This window comes from Anomaloglossus baeobatrachus, chromosome 1 (genome assembly GCF_048569485.1).
Source record: "Anomaloglossus baeobatrachus isolate aAnoBae1 chromosome 1, aAnoBae1.hap1, whole genome shotgun sequence".
NCBI classification, from domain to species: domain Eukaryota; kingdom Metazoa; phylum Chordata; class Amphibia; order Anura; family Aromobatidae; genus Anomaloglossus; species Anomaloglossus baeobatrachus.
In genome coordinates this window covers 370,422,314-370,440,179 of record NC_134353.1, presented here as the reverse complement: position 1 = coordinate 370,440,179, position 17,866 = coordinate 370,422,314, and the positions used below count along the sequence as shown (strand labels likewise).

The 17,866-nt window shown below is 47.6% G+C and overlaps 1 protein-coding gene across 4 annotated transcripts in view; it reads left to right on the top strand.

Annotated features, from left to right (window-relative positions):
- The window catches only part of PSD3 (pleckstrin and Sec7 domain containing 3), a 926,316-nt gene that overhangs the window by 457,886 nt on the left and 450,564 nt on the right, over positions 1 to 17,866 (top strand). For all 4 annotated transcript variants that reach the window (XM_075352479.1, XM_075352480.1, XM_075352481.1 and 1 more), the window contains one exon: positions 589 to 978. In XM_075352479.1, coding sequence (XP_075208594.1) covers positions 589 to 978 — 390 coding nt within the window. The remainder of the gene's footprint in view (positions 1 to 588; positions 979 to 17,866) is intronic.

Sequence of the window (17,866 nt, the reverse complement as noted above, 5' to 3'; positions counted from 1 at the left end):
TGGCGCCGGTTGTTTATCGTACCCGGGGCAGCACACATCGCTCCGTGTGACACCACGGGAACGATGAACACAGCTTACCTGCGTCCCACGGCTCCTGCCGGCTATGCTGAAGGAAGGAGGTGGGCGGGATATTTACGTCCCGCTCATCTCCGCCCCTCCGCTTCTATTGGCTGGCGGCTGTATGACGGCGCTGTGACGCCAAACGTCCCTCCCCCTTCAGGAAGTGGATGTTCGACGCCCACAGCGAGGTCGCTCCGCAGGTAAGTACGTGTGATGGGGGTTTCACGACTTTGTGCGACACGGGCAGCGATTTGCCCGTGACGCACAAACGACGGGGGCGGGTACAATTGATCGTGAAATCGCACGATCGGTCGACTTGTGTAAAGCAGGCATTAGAGTCTGCAGAGTGGAAAACTGGTAAAAAGGCAGCATACAAGACGTATAATTGTCGGAAATAGCGTTATTCCTCATGTACACACACGACTACTTATTCTGAAAAGTTAACTTGAAAGGTATTTTTTCATTATCTAGTCATTGTTACTGTGAAATCCAGTATATAGTTTTAATAGTTTTTTTTTTTCTTTCAAGTCCTAGAATTGTGATTGATGACCAATATGAAGACACCAGATCAAAGCGATGCTCTGAGGACTCAACAGATTTGTACAGTTCCCAGTTTGAAAACATACTGGACAATACATCTTTGTATTACAGCGTGGAGTCACTGGACACCTTGTACTATGAACCAGATAGCTTTTTCAGTTTTGAGATGCCACTCACACCAATGATTCAGCAGAGAATCAAGGAAAGCAGTCAGTACTTGGAGAGGAATGCGTCTGTCGAAGCGGAACAGGAGTTTCTTAAAGTTGACTCTGGCAGTGGAATAACCATGGGATACGGTAATGATGTCACCAACGGATTGGACGACACCACAGAAGGAGAATTAAGTAAAACAAGTGAGGAGCTGGATATCTCAGGAAGGTAAGACTTATCTCATTTGATGTTTTAGGTCATGAAGACAAATCATAGTATTTCAAAGTGTATTATCTGTTATTTTAGCACTATATCATTTGAAGGATAATTATCTTCGTCACTTGGCTTGCTTATAAGTTTGCAAAAGGCTGCTTAAAGGGAAGGTGTCGTCCAAAAAAAAAAAATTCAATAACTGAAAAAATGTAAAATATATATGTAAAAAAATGAAAAAGTTTGATATTTACTACTCTTAAACACTAGGGGGAGCAGCTACTGAAATCCTGCTGCAGAGCTACTGTAGAACTAGTTCACATTACAGCTGCAGTAAAAGTGGGCAGAATCTGCTCTGCTGTGTGTAATGTCACCTCCCTCTCCCAATCTGGGTGTTTCCAAAAGGATAAGGGAAGATGAAGTTTAGGATCACAGTGCAGAGCCATTTTGTTGGTGACCACAAATGCCTAAAGTGTCACCAAGGACGGCTGCATAGTGCTCCCCACATAGCGCTCTCCACACCCCGGTCCAGCAATGCTCTGCCACATGCACGCCCACCTGCAATGTTCTGCCACATGCACGCCCGCATTGCTCTGCCACATGCACGCACACACACAATCCTCTGCCACTCGCACGCTTTCAAAGAGTTTTCTGAGATTTATTTTTTCTTATGTCCAACAAACTCAGCGCTTAGTCACCCTGACCTGCTTCAATGATGTCTTTCAAATGCTTCTCCTATCATGATATAAGCACACGTGACCTCTGCAGCCAATGACTAAACTCATCACCACTTGCCATCTACATCGACATCACTACTGAGTCCATTGAGTGGCGGCAGCAGTCACATGGACTGTAGTTGTGACGTCACTTCTACAGCCTGTCAACCAAGACCAGAGATGGAAGGAAAGGCGAGTAACCGCCTATTACCTTCAGTTCAGTTTATTACCTTCAATGAGCACAAGACAATGAACTGATCAAAAGTGTCCATTTATTCTTATTTTATTCCCACTGCTCCTCTATGGGCGGCGTTACACAGGACGATATATCGTGTGATCGCATGAGTGATTGCACCCGCCCCCGTCGTTTGTGCGTCACGGACAATTCATTGCCCGTAGCGCACAAAGTCGTTAACCCCCGTCACACGTACTTGCCTCCCAAACGACCTCGCTGTGGGCGGCGAACATCCTCTTCCTGAAAGGGGAGGGACATTCGGCGTCACAGCGATGTCACACAGCGACCGCCCAGTAGAAGCGGAGGGGCGGAGATGAGCGGGACGTAACATCCCGCCCACCTCCTTCCCTCCGCATTGCCGGCGGGACGCAAGTAAGTTGTGTTCGTTGTTCCCGGGGTGTCACACGGAGCGATGTGTACTGCCTCGGGAACGACGAACAACCGGCGCGCAGAAGGAGGAACGACTTTATGAAAATGAATGACGTGTCAACGAGCAATGATAAGGTGAGTATTTTTGCTCATTCACAGTCGTTCGTAGCTGTCACACGCTAGGATATGTCTAACGATGCCGGATGTGCGTCACGAATTCCGTGACCCCGACGACATATCGCCCGATATATCGTAGCGTGTGACGCAGCCACTAAGTGTTCTGGTTTTTGTTTTCTAAAATCCACCATTTGGTTCCAAAGATAAGGGTCTTTTTGGTGCTAATTTTTGTGGGTTTTATTTATGAAAGGGGGGTTTCTCACAGGCTAATAATGCAGAGCAGCCTAAAGACTCACCACGGATAATCCTGCAAGCCTCACTCTCCTAGGAAACTCCATACATTAAAAGGTTCATATCTCTGGAACCGTATGTCTGTCTGATTTTCAAACCAATATAAAACTGAATCCTTGGGAGCAGTGGGAATAAAATAACAGCTTTGATGTGGTGTCTGTAATAAAATGGTGCAGGAGATCGCAGTTCGCGCATGCACAGACTCCGGCACCATTTTATTGAAGACAGAATTACTGTTTCAATGCGCAAGCGCCACCAACAACAGCACTGGCGGCGCAGCACGATATTCAAATAAAGAAAAAGGGGCACATCATAGAAGACACTGGAGGAGGATTTTAGGACCAGACCCATAAAGGCCCGCCCCCATTACACCCGTCAATCAAAGTGCAGTGCATTTCTGCAACTTTAATTAAAGATATTTCTGCAACTAAGCATCCAATCTTTCTATAACATGTATGCCTGCATTCAGCATCCTAGTGCCAGTATGGCACTGCCTTTACTTCATATAGCAAAATCCTGCTGGTTGGTTCTCTTTAAGCGCCTACACTAACAAAAATGGATTGGTTTTGCAGGCAGTGGCCACAGATACCATAGCTATTCTCTCCTTATCATTCCCGGCTGGTTCAGTTTTGCTTTTTACTACTGGTGCTGTAATACTATTGTATGGTTTGAGGATTTCGATAGCGTTAGGGCAATGACAGCCAGAGACGAGTTTGTGGTACAAGATGTTTATGATATGTAACCACGGTAGATACACAACAGAAATACACAGTATAACAAACACAAAAATACCTTTCTGAAACGGAGCGAAGGGGATTCCCGGGGCCACGCACCGGACTCCCCCAGGGAGACCACCAGAGCGAACCCCTATACAGGGACTGTCCGGCAATCAACCCCGGAAGGCCTAAATGCGCCGCAGCCGGGACACAAGGGGCAAGCGGTAAAGTCCAGAAGTGTCCGTACGGAATGAAAGTCCAGAATGGTTATGAACCGGAAGAAACCGGGCAGACGTGCTGACAAAAGACGGCAGACGGAGTCCGGGCACAGTTTGAAGAAACCGGGTATGGTCCAGAGTCGGTCGGCAGATCTTCAGGAGGATCCAAAGGTAATCCAGTAGCAGCAGCAGCAAAGCAGGAGCACACAGCAAGCAGTATACTCAGGCACTGGACTAAGCTTAGAGGCGGCCTTTTAAGCAGCTGGACAGGAAGTAGGGCAACAGAACACAAAACTCCATGTTAACCGAGGGCAAGCTTTTTCAAAAGAGGACTGGAAAACCCGGAAACCTGACATTACTCCCCCCCCCAGAAACGGCCTCAGGACGGGTCAGGGCCCGGCTTGTCCGGGTACCGTCGATGAAACTGAGCGATCTTCCGTGGTGCTCGAATGTTACCCACCGGTTCCCAGGAATCGTCCTCGGGGGCGTACCCCTGCCAACGTACCAGATACTGAAGCCGACGACGATGAAGCCGGGAGTCAATAATGTCCTCAACCACGAACTGCTCCTCGCCGTCGACCATCACAGGCGGAGGAGGAGGCACGACACGACCATGAAACGTATTGGGAGAGACGGATTTGAGGAGAGAAACATGAAAGACCGGGTGTACCTTTAGATGGTGCGGTAACCGCAGCCGACAGGCCACAGGGCTCACGATCCCGGTGATCTTGAATGGACCGATGAATTTTTGTCCCAGTTTCTGCGAAGGAACACCCAATCTCAGGTTCTTGGTGGACAACCATACAGAGTCCCCTACCTTATACATGGGTGCCGGTCTCCGGTGAGCGTCTGCCGACCTCTTGTAACGCTCCTGAGCTGTAGCCACAGTGTCCTTCAGAACCTCCTGATTTTGTCGTAGCTCTGTTAATCTGTCCTCCACCGCAGGCACTGAGACCGCAACCGGTGACCTAGGCAAAATAGTCGGATGGTAACCCAAGTTAGCAAAGAAGGGCGTTACCTTAGTGGAGCTGCTCTGAGTGTTGTTATATGAGAACTCCGCCAACGGAAGCATCTTCAACCAATCGTCCTGCAGATGGCTGACATAACAGCGAAGGTATTGTTCCAGTGTTTGATTGGTCCGTTCGGTTTGCCCATTTGTCTGAGGATGGTATGCAGAAGACAAACAGACATCAATCTGGAGTGCCGTACAAAACCCCTTCCAGAACCTAGACGTGAACTGCACGCCCCGGTCAGAGATGATCTCGTCTGGTACCCCATGCAATCGGAATACGTTCTGGATAACCAGATCCACTGTCTCTGCGGCTGAGGGAAGACCGGCACACGGAATAAAGTGAGCAGCTTTAGTCAACCGATCCACCACCACTAAAATGGTATTGTGACCGTCTGAGACGGGCAACTCCACAATAAAATCCATTGAGATAGACCCCCAAGGGCGAGATGGCACGGGTAACGGTTGGAGGAGTCCTGTAGGAGCCACACGAGGGACCTTGCACCGGGCACAAACCACACATGAGTGGACATAGTCCTTTACGTCCTTTAAACAGGTAGGCCACCAGAAAAAACGGTTCAGAAATTCCTGCGTCTTCTGTACCCCCCTATGACCAGCCAACACGGAGTCATGGACCAACTTGAGAACCCGAAGTCTTACGGCCTCCGGGACATAAATGCGTCGCTCTCTCAACCACACACCATTCCGAAGAACAAGAGTTACATCATTCGGGGGGGCAGCAAGAAATACGTCACCATCATAGGCCAGCTTGATGTCCTTCCACAAGTCCTGGTCCTGGATTACTCCAACGAAATTGGCATCCGATAACACGGTCTGAGACGGGGTTCCAGGCACGGAGTCCACGGCGTGGATTCGGGACAAGGCATCGGCTTTCCCATTACGTGAACCTGGACGGTATGTAACGACAAAATTGAACTGGTTAAGGAATAGGCTCCAACGGGCTTGCCGTGGAGACAGGCACCTGGCAGACTTAAGAAATTCCAGATTACGATGATCTGTGAGTACTATCACTTGCTGCGCGGCTCCCTGTAAGTGGTGTCTCCATTCCTTGAAAGCGGAAATAATCGCTAACAATTCCTTGTCCGCAATGTCATAGTTCCTTTCTGCAGGGGACAACCGGCGGGAAAAGAAAGCACACGGATGTAAGAGACTCTTGTCCCCAGTCCTATGTGAAAGGATGGCCCCTAATGCGTAGTCGGAAGCATCGACTTCCACGATAAAGGGAAGTGCGGGATTCGGATGTACCAATATAGGCGCTGAGGTAAAACAAACCTTGAGACGATGGAAAGCTTCCTGGGCCTGGGCGGACCACACAAACTTCTGTCCTTTCTTGGTTAACAGAGTGATGGGACGAACGATCTCTGAAAAATTACGGATAAAACGTCGGTAAAAGTTGGCAAAACCGACAAAGCGTTGTACCTCCTTGATGTTCCCCGGTTCCGGCCAATCTAGAATTGCTTGTATCTTGCCAGACTCCATGTTCAGTCCCTGAGGAGAGATGACATAACCTAAGAATTGTATTTGTGAGCAGTGGAACTCGCATTTCTCCAGTTTGATGTACAGGTGGTTTTCCCTCAGCCGGGTAAGTACGGTCTTGACGTGTTCCTGGTGTTCCTGTAGGGAATCAGAAAAGATTAGGATATCGTCCAGATAAATCACCATGAATTGGTCCATGATATCCCTAAAAATATCGTTAACTAGATGTTGGAAAGTCGCGGGAGCGTTACAAAGTCCAAAAGGCATCACTAGGTACTCAAAATGTCCATACCGACATCGGAACGCGGTCTTCCACTCGTCTCCGGGACGTATACGGAGTAGATTGTATGCCCCACGGAGATCCAATTTGGTGAATATTTTTGCCTGTTGGACCCTCTCCAATAGCTCAGGAATCAACGGTAACGGATACCGGTTCCGGATAGTTATTTTATTCAGTTCCCGGTAGTCAATACAGGGTCTCAGAGTCCCCTCTTTCTTTTTCACGAAAAAGATGGGTGCCCCTGCCGGTGAGGTAGACGGACGAATGAATCCCTTAGCTAGACTTTCATCAATGTATTCTTTTAGTGCTTCTAGCTCAGGTGCCGCCAACGGGTAGACATGACCAAACGGGATCTCCGCCCCTGGGAGTAAGTCTATGGGGCAATCATACGGTCTATGCGGGGGAAGCCGATCGGCTTTTCTTTTGTCGCATATATCCGCAAAGTCATTATACACCGGGGGTAGAACAGGTACCTGTACAGTGCTCTCCGCATTCGGTGTTACTGGAACCGGAACAGTTGGACTAATGGTCGGAATACTCTGCGGGGGGAAGGATATTTCCTTAGTTTCCCAATCGATGACCGGATTTGTAGACCGTAGCCACGGAATACCTAGAATAATCGGAAAATGAGGAGAAGAAATTAACATGAAAACAAGGGTCTCCTGCTGACCTGGCTTCATGACGCATTCTAGCGGTACGGTTTCCCGATCAACTGGTCCAGAGATTAACGGAGATCCGTCAACCGTCTCCATGGTAACCGGTGAGGATCTTTGCTGAGTCCGGATACCGTGTTTCCTGGCAAAAGAGGAGTCCATGAAATTTCCCCCTGCCCCAGAATCTATCATTGCAGAGGTAGGTATTAGCTGTCCCTCCCACCGGATCTGAATGGGGAGCGAGCAATGGGTATATTTCCCTTCCGAGTCCTTCGGTGAGGTTGACATTACAGTCAAGGGAAATACCGCATCCAGGTGTCCACTTGCCTCAGAGATATCGGACTCTGCGTCCGTGTTGTCACACTCTGCCATGGCTGCCAATACCTTATTTGGGCGATTCGGACGTTTCGGGCAGTCGATCAAGAAATGGTCCGATTGACCGCAATAGAAACACAAACGCTCACGGAGCCGGTGTTCGCGACGTTCATTGGTCTCTCGCTTTTGCAGAGAGTCCACTTGCATAGGAACGTCCTCGGCCTCCCGTGGCGTCCTGAGAGCGGGTTCTCTGGAAGGAAAGGCAAAGTTGTTTACACGGTTTACAGCTGCCCATTTTTCCTGCCTACGTTCCGTCAAGCGGGTATCAATACGCACACAGTGCTGGAGAAACAGTTCAAACTCCCCTGGAGATTCGGAACGAGCTAACTCGTCTTTGATGGTACCGGACAAACCCTTTCTGAAAACAGACAATAATGCATTGTTTCCCCAGTCGGTGTCTACCACTAACCTCTTAAATTCAGTGGCGTATTCAACGACAGAACGCTTTCCCTGACGTAAGGAAAGGAGAGCCGATTCAGCGGTAGCACGGCGATTTGGATCATCAAACATCTGCGCCATTGCGGTCAGAAAGTCCTCTAGGTGATTTAAACGGATGTCCCGGTTCTCTATCATAGGATTAGCCCAAGCCAGTGCTCGTGAGGTTAATAACATAATTATACATAACACTTTGGACCGGTCAGAACGGTAATAATCAGCATGTACATCAAAAAACAGTATACATTGGTTCACAAATCCACGAAACTGACTACGGTCACCATTGAAACGGAATGGGGGTAACCTAGGCATACCGGCAGCTGATACGGACGTAGTGGGGCCGGCTTCCTGAGCCTCCACTCTGACTTGCAAATCCTGTATAGCCGGACCCAGTACCTGGTGATCATGGCCCAGCTGTGTCTCCACATCTCTAAGTTTAGTCTGCACCACCTCCATCTCCTGCTGCAAGTTGTTAATCATAGAAAAGAGCTGATCTACTCGTGTCTCAGTCATTGCCCCAGCGAAATCCTCTTATGGCCTGAGTATAATGTAATACTATTGTATGGTTTGAGGATTTCGATAGCGTTAGGGCAATGACAGCCAGAGACGAGTTTGTGGTACAAGATGTTTATGATATGTAACCACGGTAGATACACAACAGAAATACACAGTATAACAAACACAAAAATACCTTTCTGAAACGGAGCGAAGGGGATTCCCGGGGCCACGCACCGGACTCCCCCAGGGAGACCACCAGAGCGAACCCCTATACAGGGACTGTCCGGCAATCAACCCCGGAAGGCCTAAATGCGCCGCAGCCGGGACACAAGGGGCAAGCGGTAAAGTCCAGAAGTGTCCGTACGGAATGAAAGTCCAGAATGGTTATGAACCGGAAGAAACCGGGCAGACGTGCTGACAAAAGACGGCAGACGGAGTCCGGGCACAGTTTGAAGAAACCGGGTATGGTCCAGAGTCGGTCGGTAGATCTTCAGGAGGATCCAAAGGTAATCCAGTAGCAGCAGCAGCAAAGCAGGAGCACACAGCAAGCAGTATACTCAGGCACTGGACTAAGCTTAGAGGCGGCCTTTTAAGCAGCTGGACAGGAAGTAGGGCAACAGAACACAAAACTCCATGTTAACCGAGGGCAAGCTTTTTCAAAAGAGGACTGGAAAACCCGGAAACCTGACAGGTGCTTAGCATGAAGCTTTACCTGTAGCCCATTGTGGTTGTACAGGCACTCTTCCCTACATGCGTGTCGTCACAAGAAGGAATGCTATGTTTCCCAGCACTAATAAACTGCAGGATGTGAACAGTGGCTAGGTAACTATATTCAATAATTAACGTACAGATGGCTAAAAATCAGTTGCTTGATACATCTTTGAATCTAGACTTAATGTAAATAAGTTACACTGGCAAATGTTAGAAGAGGTTGATAGTAGTTAGGATATGACAACTAATAAGAAAACACTGCTACAACGGGAAGTCTATTGGATACGCCACTTTGACACGTTGCAACATAAAGATTAGGTGAAAGCTATAATTTTAATGTATTCTTATGATCACTCGCAGGAGCTCTTTTATATGTATGTATAGAATTAGTATCCAGTTATGTAAATGCTTCAGCGATGTGGTTATATTTATGCTAATAAGTGTCTAGAAAATTGTCCAGCTGAATCATGGGTATTACGCATGAAGAAAGGAGCTCATCCTCCACAAACGTTGCGTCCTGTGTAGACACGACTTGTTAGTTGTGCAATTTATTACTACTTGTGTCCTTCAATAAAGTATCAGGACTATGTCCAATGAAGACTACAAGATGTAGGTAGTCTGTGTATGAAACTCATTGAGGATTGCCTTATACACCCTATATCCTTTTGATCTATTGATTCATTGGGTTGTGTAATAACCTGAGGCTGCATGTTGGCATGGCCGGTGTTACTGCTGTAAATGTTTGTTGGACATACTGAAAAGTTGTGGACGATGGTCAGGCTTCATGTGGTCCAAGTATGAAGGTAATTTTTTGATGCAACTCCTCACTACTTTCTGAGATGTTATCTATCAGTGTATCATACACTGCCAAGTAGTGCCATAAATTGTCCTGGTGTTCACTGATCCCATGATCCAGGTCTGGGAATAGATCCTCAAGACACCATCCCTCTGTATTATGAGGACCATGCCCAGACATTTTCAAGAGTGTATGATACAGGCATGTTGGGGCCATATACAGTACACTATTGAATCACAATATGAGTTGCTATGATAAAATTCATACAGATTGGATCCACCTGTGATTTAATTATATTATTTTGATTCTCAAGTGATTTGGAATCCAGCCCTTAATTGGTTGATGACATTAGTTGATGACGTGGGCTTCTGTTAACCATTTTGTCCTCAACGATTTTCAAGTTCTAAAGATCGGATGCGTAAATTACCTTCCCTTAATTTTTCGTTTTGAGCAGTTTGCAAACCCTGTAGAGAACAAAGAAGTTAAAGTGTAAATCTGTCAGATGCAATATGCACCCAGAAGCACGATCAGTTCTGCATATTGCTAATCCCTGCCTAACCGTCCCTGTATACACTAGCATAGATAAAGAGATCTATAGAAAAAGTATTTATCATTATTATTTTATCTAATGCTAATGAGCGTGGGGACTAGTTGTAAGGGCATTAGTTCCTTTGCTTATTCCGCCCTCTTAGGCTATGTGCGCATGTGTGCGCTCTGCACCGCACCTAAAAGGTGCGCCTCAGATCGCAGCTGAAAAGCTCCGTTCTGAAGCGCATGGTGCCGGCAGAGCACGTGCGCTCTGCTTGCAGCTCCTGCTATGGACAGAGCAGGGGCTGCCGGCAAAGCGCACGGAAGAAGTGACATGTCACTTCTTAGAACGCGCGCTTCGGGCAGCAGCTGAAGCGCTGCGCTCTAAGACGCCACGTGCGCACGGCCCCTGCACAATCTCCATAGATTGTGCAGGGGACGCAGGACGCATGCAGTTACGCTGCGCTACAAAGCACAGCGTAACTGCATGAATTACGCACACGTGCGCACATAGCCTTAGCATGTTTGCATGCGTACAGAGGTGTGCTGACATGCTATTCAATGCAGCATCACCAGCGGGGCCGCACATACCTCTGTCCGCTGATCAGAAGTCCCTGGCACTTCCGGTCATGTGCACTAGACCTCTTTGAAGCCGGGACGCATACACCAAGCTTCATACTGTGCATGACCAGAAGTGCCAGGCCTTCAGATCAGCTGTCACAGCAGATGCAGGGACGCGCAGCACTGCTGGTGAGGCTGCATTGAATAGCATATTAGTACACCCCTGTGGGCGTGTTACTATGCTAAGACTGTGGAATGAGCACAGAAACTAATGCGCTTGTGACTAGTCCCTGCGCTCATTAGCATATCATAGAGGATCTTTGGAAATACTTTTTATAAAGATCTCTTTACCTATGCTAGTGTATACAGGGACAGTTAGGCAGGGATTAGCGATATGCACCCAGAACTGCTCGTGCTTCTGGGTGCATATTGCACCTGACAGGTTCCCTTTAATCTCTTGCTAATCAGTTCTATCTTTGAGGCCTAATAACCTAACAGGTATGAAAATTTGGCGTTTATGAACATTTTTTCAAATACAGTGATTGATTCTTATGTTTTCTTACGCCCCAATTTAAAAAAAAAAAAAGCAAAACCACTTCTATTTTTAGCCATTCCGTATGAATTTTGCACAACATATGCATGAAATTATGTACAGGCGATATGAACAAAAAAAATCTGTATTGTAACCAAAAATCTATACAATACTTCATGAATATGTAATATACTGTGTGTTTATGTATGTATATATATATATAGTATGTATATGTGTGTGTGTATATATACAAACATATATATATATATATATATATATATATACACACACAGCTCTGTCAAAAATTAAGAGGCCACTGCAAAGTTGTCAGTTTTTCTGATTTTTCTCTTTATAGGTATATTTTTGAGTAAAATGTAAATTGTTCTTTTATTCTATAAACTACTGACAACGTCTCCGAATTTCCAAGCAAAAAAATTTGTATTTATTTCCTGGAAATGAGAAATGGTCAACATAACAAAAACATAATGCAAAGAAAATAAGTTCATAATAATTTAGACACAACATTACTAATAATGTTTTAACTCAGGAAGAGTTCAGAAATCAATATTTTGTGGAATACCCATGATTTTTAATCACAGCTTTCATGCGTCTTGGCATGCTTTCCACCAGTCTTTCACACTGCTTTTGGGTGACCTTATGCCACTCCTGGTGCAAACATTTAAGCAGTTCTTTTTTTGATGGCTTGTGACTATCCATCCTTCTCTTGATTACATTCCAGAGGTTTTCAATGGAGGTCAGGTCTGGAGATTGGGCTGGCCATGACAGGGTTTTGATGTGGTGGTACACACATAGATTGACCTAGCTGTGTGGCATGGCGCATTGTCCTGCTGGAAAAAACAGTCCTCAGAGTTTGGCAACATTAGCTGAGCAAAAGGAAGCAACTGCTTTTCCAGGATAACCTTGTATGCGGCTTGATTCATACGTCCTTCACAAACTTTAATCTGCCCAATCTTGGCGTGTCACAATGCAGCCAGGGAAAGAAACAGACAGACAGACAGGGAAAGAGACAGACAGGGAAAGAGACAGACAGGGAAAGAGACAGACAGGGAGAGAGACAGACAGGGAGAGAGACAGACAGGGAGAGAGACAGACAGGGAGAGAGACAGACAGGGAGAGAGACAGACAGGGAGAGAGACAGACAGGGAGAGAGACAGACAGGGAGAGAGACAGACAGGGAGAGGGACAGAGACAGGGACAGAGACAGGGACAGACAGAGACAGGCACAGACAGGGAAAGAGACAGACACAGACAGACACAGACAGGGAAAGAGACAGACACAGACAGGGACAGAGACAGACAGGGAAAGAGACAGACACAGACAGGGACAGAGACAGACAGGGAAAGAGACAGACAGGGAGAGAGACAGACAGGGACAGAGACAGGGAAAGAGACAGACACAGACAGGGAGAGAGACAGACAGGGAGAGAGACAGACAGGGAGAGAGACAGACAGGGAGAGGGACAGAGACAGGGACAGAGACAGGGACAGACAGAGACAGACACAGACAGGGAAAGAGACAGACACAGACAGGGAAAGAGACAGACACAGACAGGGAAAGAGACAGACACAGACAGGGAAAGAGACAGACACAGACAGACAGGGAAAGAGACAGACACAGACAGACAGGGAAAGAGACAGACACAGACAGACAGGGAAAGAGACAGACACAGACAGGGAAAGAGACAGGCACAGACAGGGAAAGAGACAGACACAGACAGACACAGACAGGGAAAGAGACAGACACAGACAGGGACAGAGACAGACAGGGAAAGAGACAGACAGGGAGAGAGACAGACAGGGAGAGAGACAGACAGGGAAAGAGACAGACAGGGAGAGAGACAGACAGGGAGAGAGACAGACAGGGACAGAGACAGGGAAAGAGACAGACACAGACAGGGAAAGAGACAGACACAGACAGGGAAAGAGACAGACACAGACAGGGAAAGAGACAGACACAGACAGGGAAAGAGACAGACACAGACAGGGAAAGAGACAGACACAGACAGGGAAAGAGACAGACACAGACAGGGAAAGAGACAGACACAGACAGGGAAAGAGACAGACACAGACAGACACAGACAGGGAAAGAGACAGACACAGACAGACACAGACAGGGAAAAAGACAGACACAGACAGACACAGACAGGGAAAGAGACAGACACAGACAGGGAAAGAGACAGACACAGACAGACACAGACAGGGAAAGAGACAGACACAGACAGACACAGACAGGGAAAGAAACACCCAGACAGGGAAAGAAACAGACACAGACAGGGAAAGAGACACAGACAGACAGGGAAAGAGACAGACACAGACAGGGAAAGAGACAGACACAGACAGACACAGACAGGGAAAGAGACAGACACAGACAGACACAGACAGGGAAAGAGACAGACACAGACAGGGAAAGAGACAGACACAGACAGACACAGACAGGGAAAGAGACAGACACAGACAGGGAAAGAGACAGACACAGACAGACACAGACAGGGAAAGAGACAGACACAGACAGGGAAAGAAACAGACACAGACAGGGAAAGAAACAGACACAGACAGGGAAAGAGACACAGACAGACAGGGAAAGAGACAGACACAGACAGACAGGGAAAGAGACAGACACAGACAGGGAAAGAGACAGACACAGACAGGGAAAGAGACAGACACAGACAGGGAAAGAGACAGACACAGACAGGGAAAGAGACAGACAGGGAAAGAGACAGACACAGACAGACACAGACAGGGAAAGAGACAGACACAGACAGACACAGACAGGGAAAGAGACAGACACAGACAGACACAGACAGGGAAAGAGACAGACACAGACAGACACAGACAGGGAAAGAAACAGACACAGACAGGCACAGACAGGGAAAGAAACAGACACAGACAGGGAAAGAAACAGACACAGACAGGGAAAGAGACAGACACAGACAGACAGGGAAAGAGACAGACAGGGAAAGAGACAGACAGGGAAAGAGACAGACAGGGAAAGAGACAGACAGGGAGAGAGACAGACAGGGAGAGAGACAGACAGGGAGAGAGACAGACAGGGAGAGAGACAGACAGGGAGAGAGACAGACAGGGAGAGAGACAGGGACAGACAGAGACAGGGACAGACAGGGAAAGAGACAGACACAGACAGGGAAAGAGACAGACACAGACAGGGAAAGAGACAGACACAGACAGACAGGGAAAGAGACAGACACAGACAGGGAAAGAGACAGACACAGACAGGGAAAGAGACAGACACAGACAGACACAGACAGGGAAAGAGACAGACACAGACAGGGAAAGAGACAGACACAGACAGGGAAAGAGACAGACACAGACAGACAGGGAAAGAGACAGACACAGACAGGGAAAGAGACAGACACAGACAGGGAAAGAGACAGACACAGACAGACACAGACAGGGAAAGAGACAGACACAGACAGGGAAAGAGACAGACACAGACAGGGAAAGAGACAGACACAGACAGACACAGACAGGGAAAGAGACAGACACAGACAGGGAAAGAGACAGACACAGACAGACACAGACAGGGAAAGAGACAGACACAGACAGACACAGACAGGGAAAGAGACAGACACAGACAGACACAGACAGGGGAAAGAGACAGACACAGACAGACACAGACAGGGAAAGAAACACACAGACAGGGAAAGAAACAGACACAGACAGGGAAAGAGACACAGACAGACAGGGAAAGAGACAGACAGACAGGGAAAGAGACAGACACAGACAGAAACAGACAGGGAAAGAGACAGACACAGACAGACACAGACAGGGAAAGAGACAGACACAGACAGGGAAAGAGACAGACACAGACAGGGAAAGAGACAGACACAGACAGACACAGACAGGGAAAGAGACAGACACAGACAGACACAGACAGGGAAAGAGACAGACACAGACAGACACAGACAGGGAAAGAAACACACAGACAGGGAAAGAAACAGACACAGACAGGGAAAGAGACACAGACAGACAGGGAAAGAGACACAGACAGACAGGGAAAGAGACAGACACAGACAGGGAAAGAGACAGACACAGACAGAAACAGACAGGGAAAGAGACAGACACAGACAGACACAGACAGGGAAAGAGACAGACACAGACAGGGAAAGAGACAGACACAGACAGGGAAAGAGACAGACACAGACAGGGAAAGAGACAGACACAGACAGACACAGACAGGGAAAGAGACAGACACAGACAGACACAGACAGGGAAAGAGACAGACACAGACAGACACAGACAGGGAAAAAGACAGACACAGACAGACACAGACAGGGAAAGAAACAGACACAGACAGGGAAAGAAACAGACACAGACAGGGAAAGAGACACAGACAGACAGGGAAAGAGACAGACACAGACAGACAGGGAAAGAGACAGACTCAGACAGGGAAAGAGACAGAGACAGACAGACACAGACAGGGAAAGAGACAGACACAGACAGGGAAAGAGACAGGCACAGACAGACAGGGAAAGAGACAGACACAGACAGGGAAAGAGACAGACACAGACAGGGAAAGAGACAGACACAGACAGACACAGACAGGGAAAGAGACAGACACAGACAGACACAGACAGGGAAAGAGACAGACACAGACAGGCACAGACAGGGAAAGAAACACACAGACAGGGAAAGAAACAGACACAGACAGGGAAAGAGACACAGACAGACAGGGAAAGAGACACAGACAGACAGGGAAAGAGACAGACACAGACAGGGAAAGAGACAGACACAGACAGACACAGACAGGGAAAGAGACAGACACAGACAGGGAAAGAGACAGACACAGACAGGGAAAGAGACAGACACAGACAGACACAGACAGGGAAAGAGACAGACACAGACAGACACAGACAGGGAAAGAGACAGACACAGACAGGGAAAGAAACAGACACAGACAGGGAAAGAAACAGACACAGACAGGGAAAGAGACACAGACAGACAGGGAAAGAGACAGACAGACACAGACAGACAAGGAAAGAGACAGACTCAGACAGGGAAAGAGACAGAGACAGACAGACACAGACAGGGAAAGAGACAGACAGGGAAAGAGACAGACACAGACAGGGAAAGAGACAGACACAGACAGACACAGACAGGGAAAGAGACAGACACAGACAGGGAAAGAGACAGACAGGGAAAGAGACAGACACAGACAGGGAAAGAGACAGACACAGACAGACACAGACAGGGAAAGAGACAGACACAGACAGGGAAAGAAACAGACACAGACAGGGAAAGAAACAGACACAGACAGGGAAAGAAACAGACACAGACAGGGAAAGAAACAGACACAGACAGGGAAAGAAACAGACACAGACAGGGAAAGAGACAGACACAGACAGACAGGGAAAGAGACAGACACAGACAGGGAAAGAGACAGACACAGACAGGGAAAGAGACAGACAGGGAAAGAGACAGACACAGACAGACACAGACAGGGAAAGAGACAGACACAGACAGACACAGACAGGGAAAGAGACAGACACAGACAGACACAGACAGGGAAAGAAACAGACACAGACAGACACAGACAGGGAAAGAAACAGACACAGACAGGGAAAGAAACAGACACAGACAGGGAAAGAAACAGACACAGACAGGGAAAGAGACAGACACAGACAGACAGGGAAAGAGACAGACACAGACAGACACAGACAGGGAAAGAGACAGACACAGACAGACAGGAAAAGAGACAGACACAGACAAACAGGGAAAGAGACAGACACAGACAGACAGGGAAAGAGACAGACACAGACAGACAGGGAAAGAGACAGACACAGACAGACACAGACAGGGAAAGAGACAGACACAGACAGACACAGACAGGGAAAGAGACAGACAGGGAAAGAGACAGACACAGACAGGGAAAGAGACAGACACAGACAGACACAGACAGGGAAAGAGACAGAAAAAAAACAAGGATAAAAAGTGGAAAAACGTCCGCACTGCTGTGCCAATAAAGAGTTAATTCTAAATAAAATCAATGCAGGGTGGTTTATTCTACGCATTTCAGAGATAAACCCCTCTCCCCCATCAGGAAATCCACAAAAGATTGTTTTTTGGTGGATTTCCTGATGGAGAGGGGTTAGCTCCGAAACACATAGAATAAACCACCCTGCATTGCTTTTATTTGGAATTAACTCTTTATTGGCACAGCAGCGTGGACGTTTTTCCACTTTTTATCCTTGTTTTTTTCTTTCTTCTGTCTTCGGCACGTGGAGTCTGCAGCAGCTGATACATGCTTTAATACTGGTTGTGTGTCACACAACCACCCCATGTGAGTGGTTTTCATTAACCCTTACTGTTGTTATCCCGGTAAGACCCTAT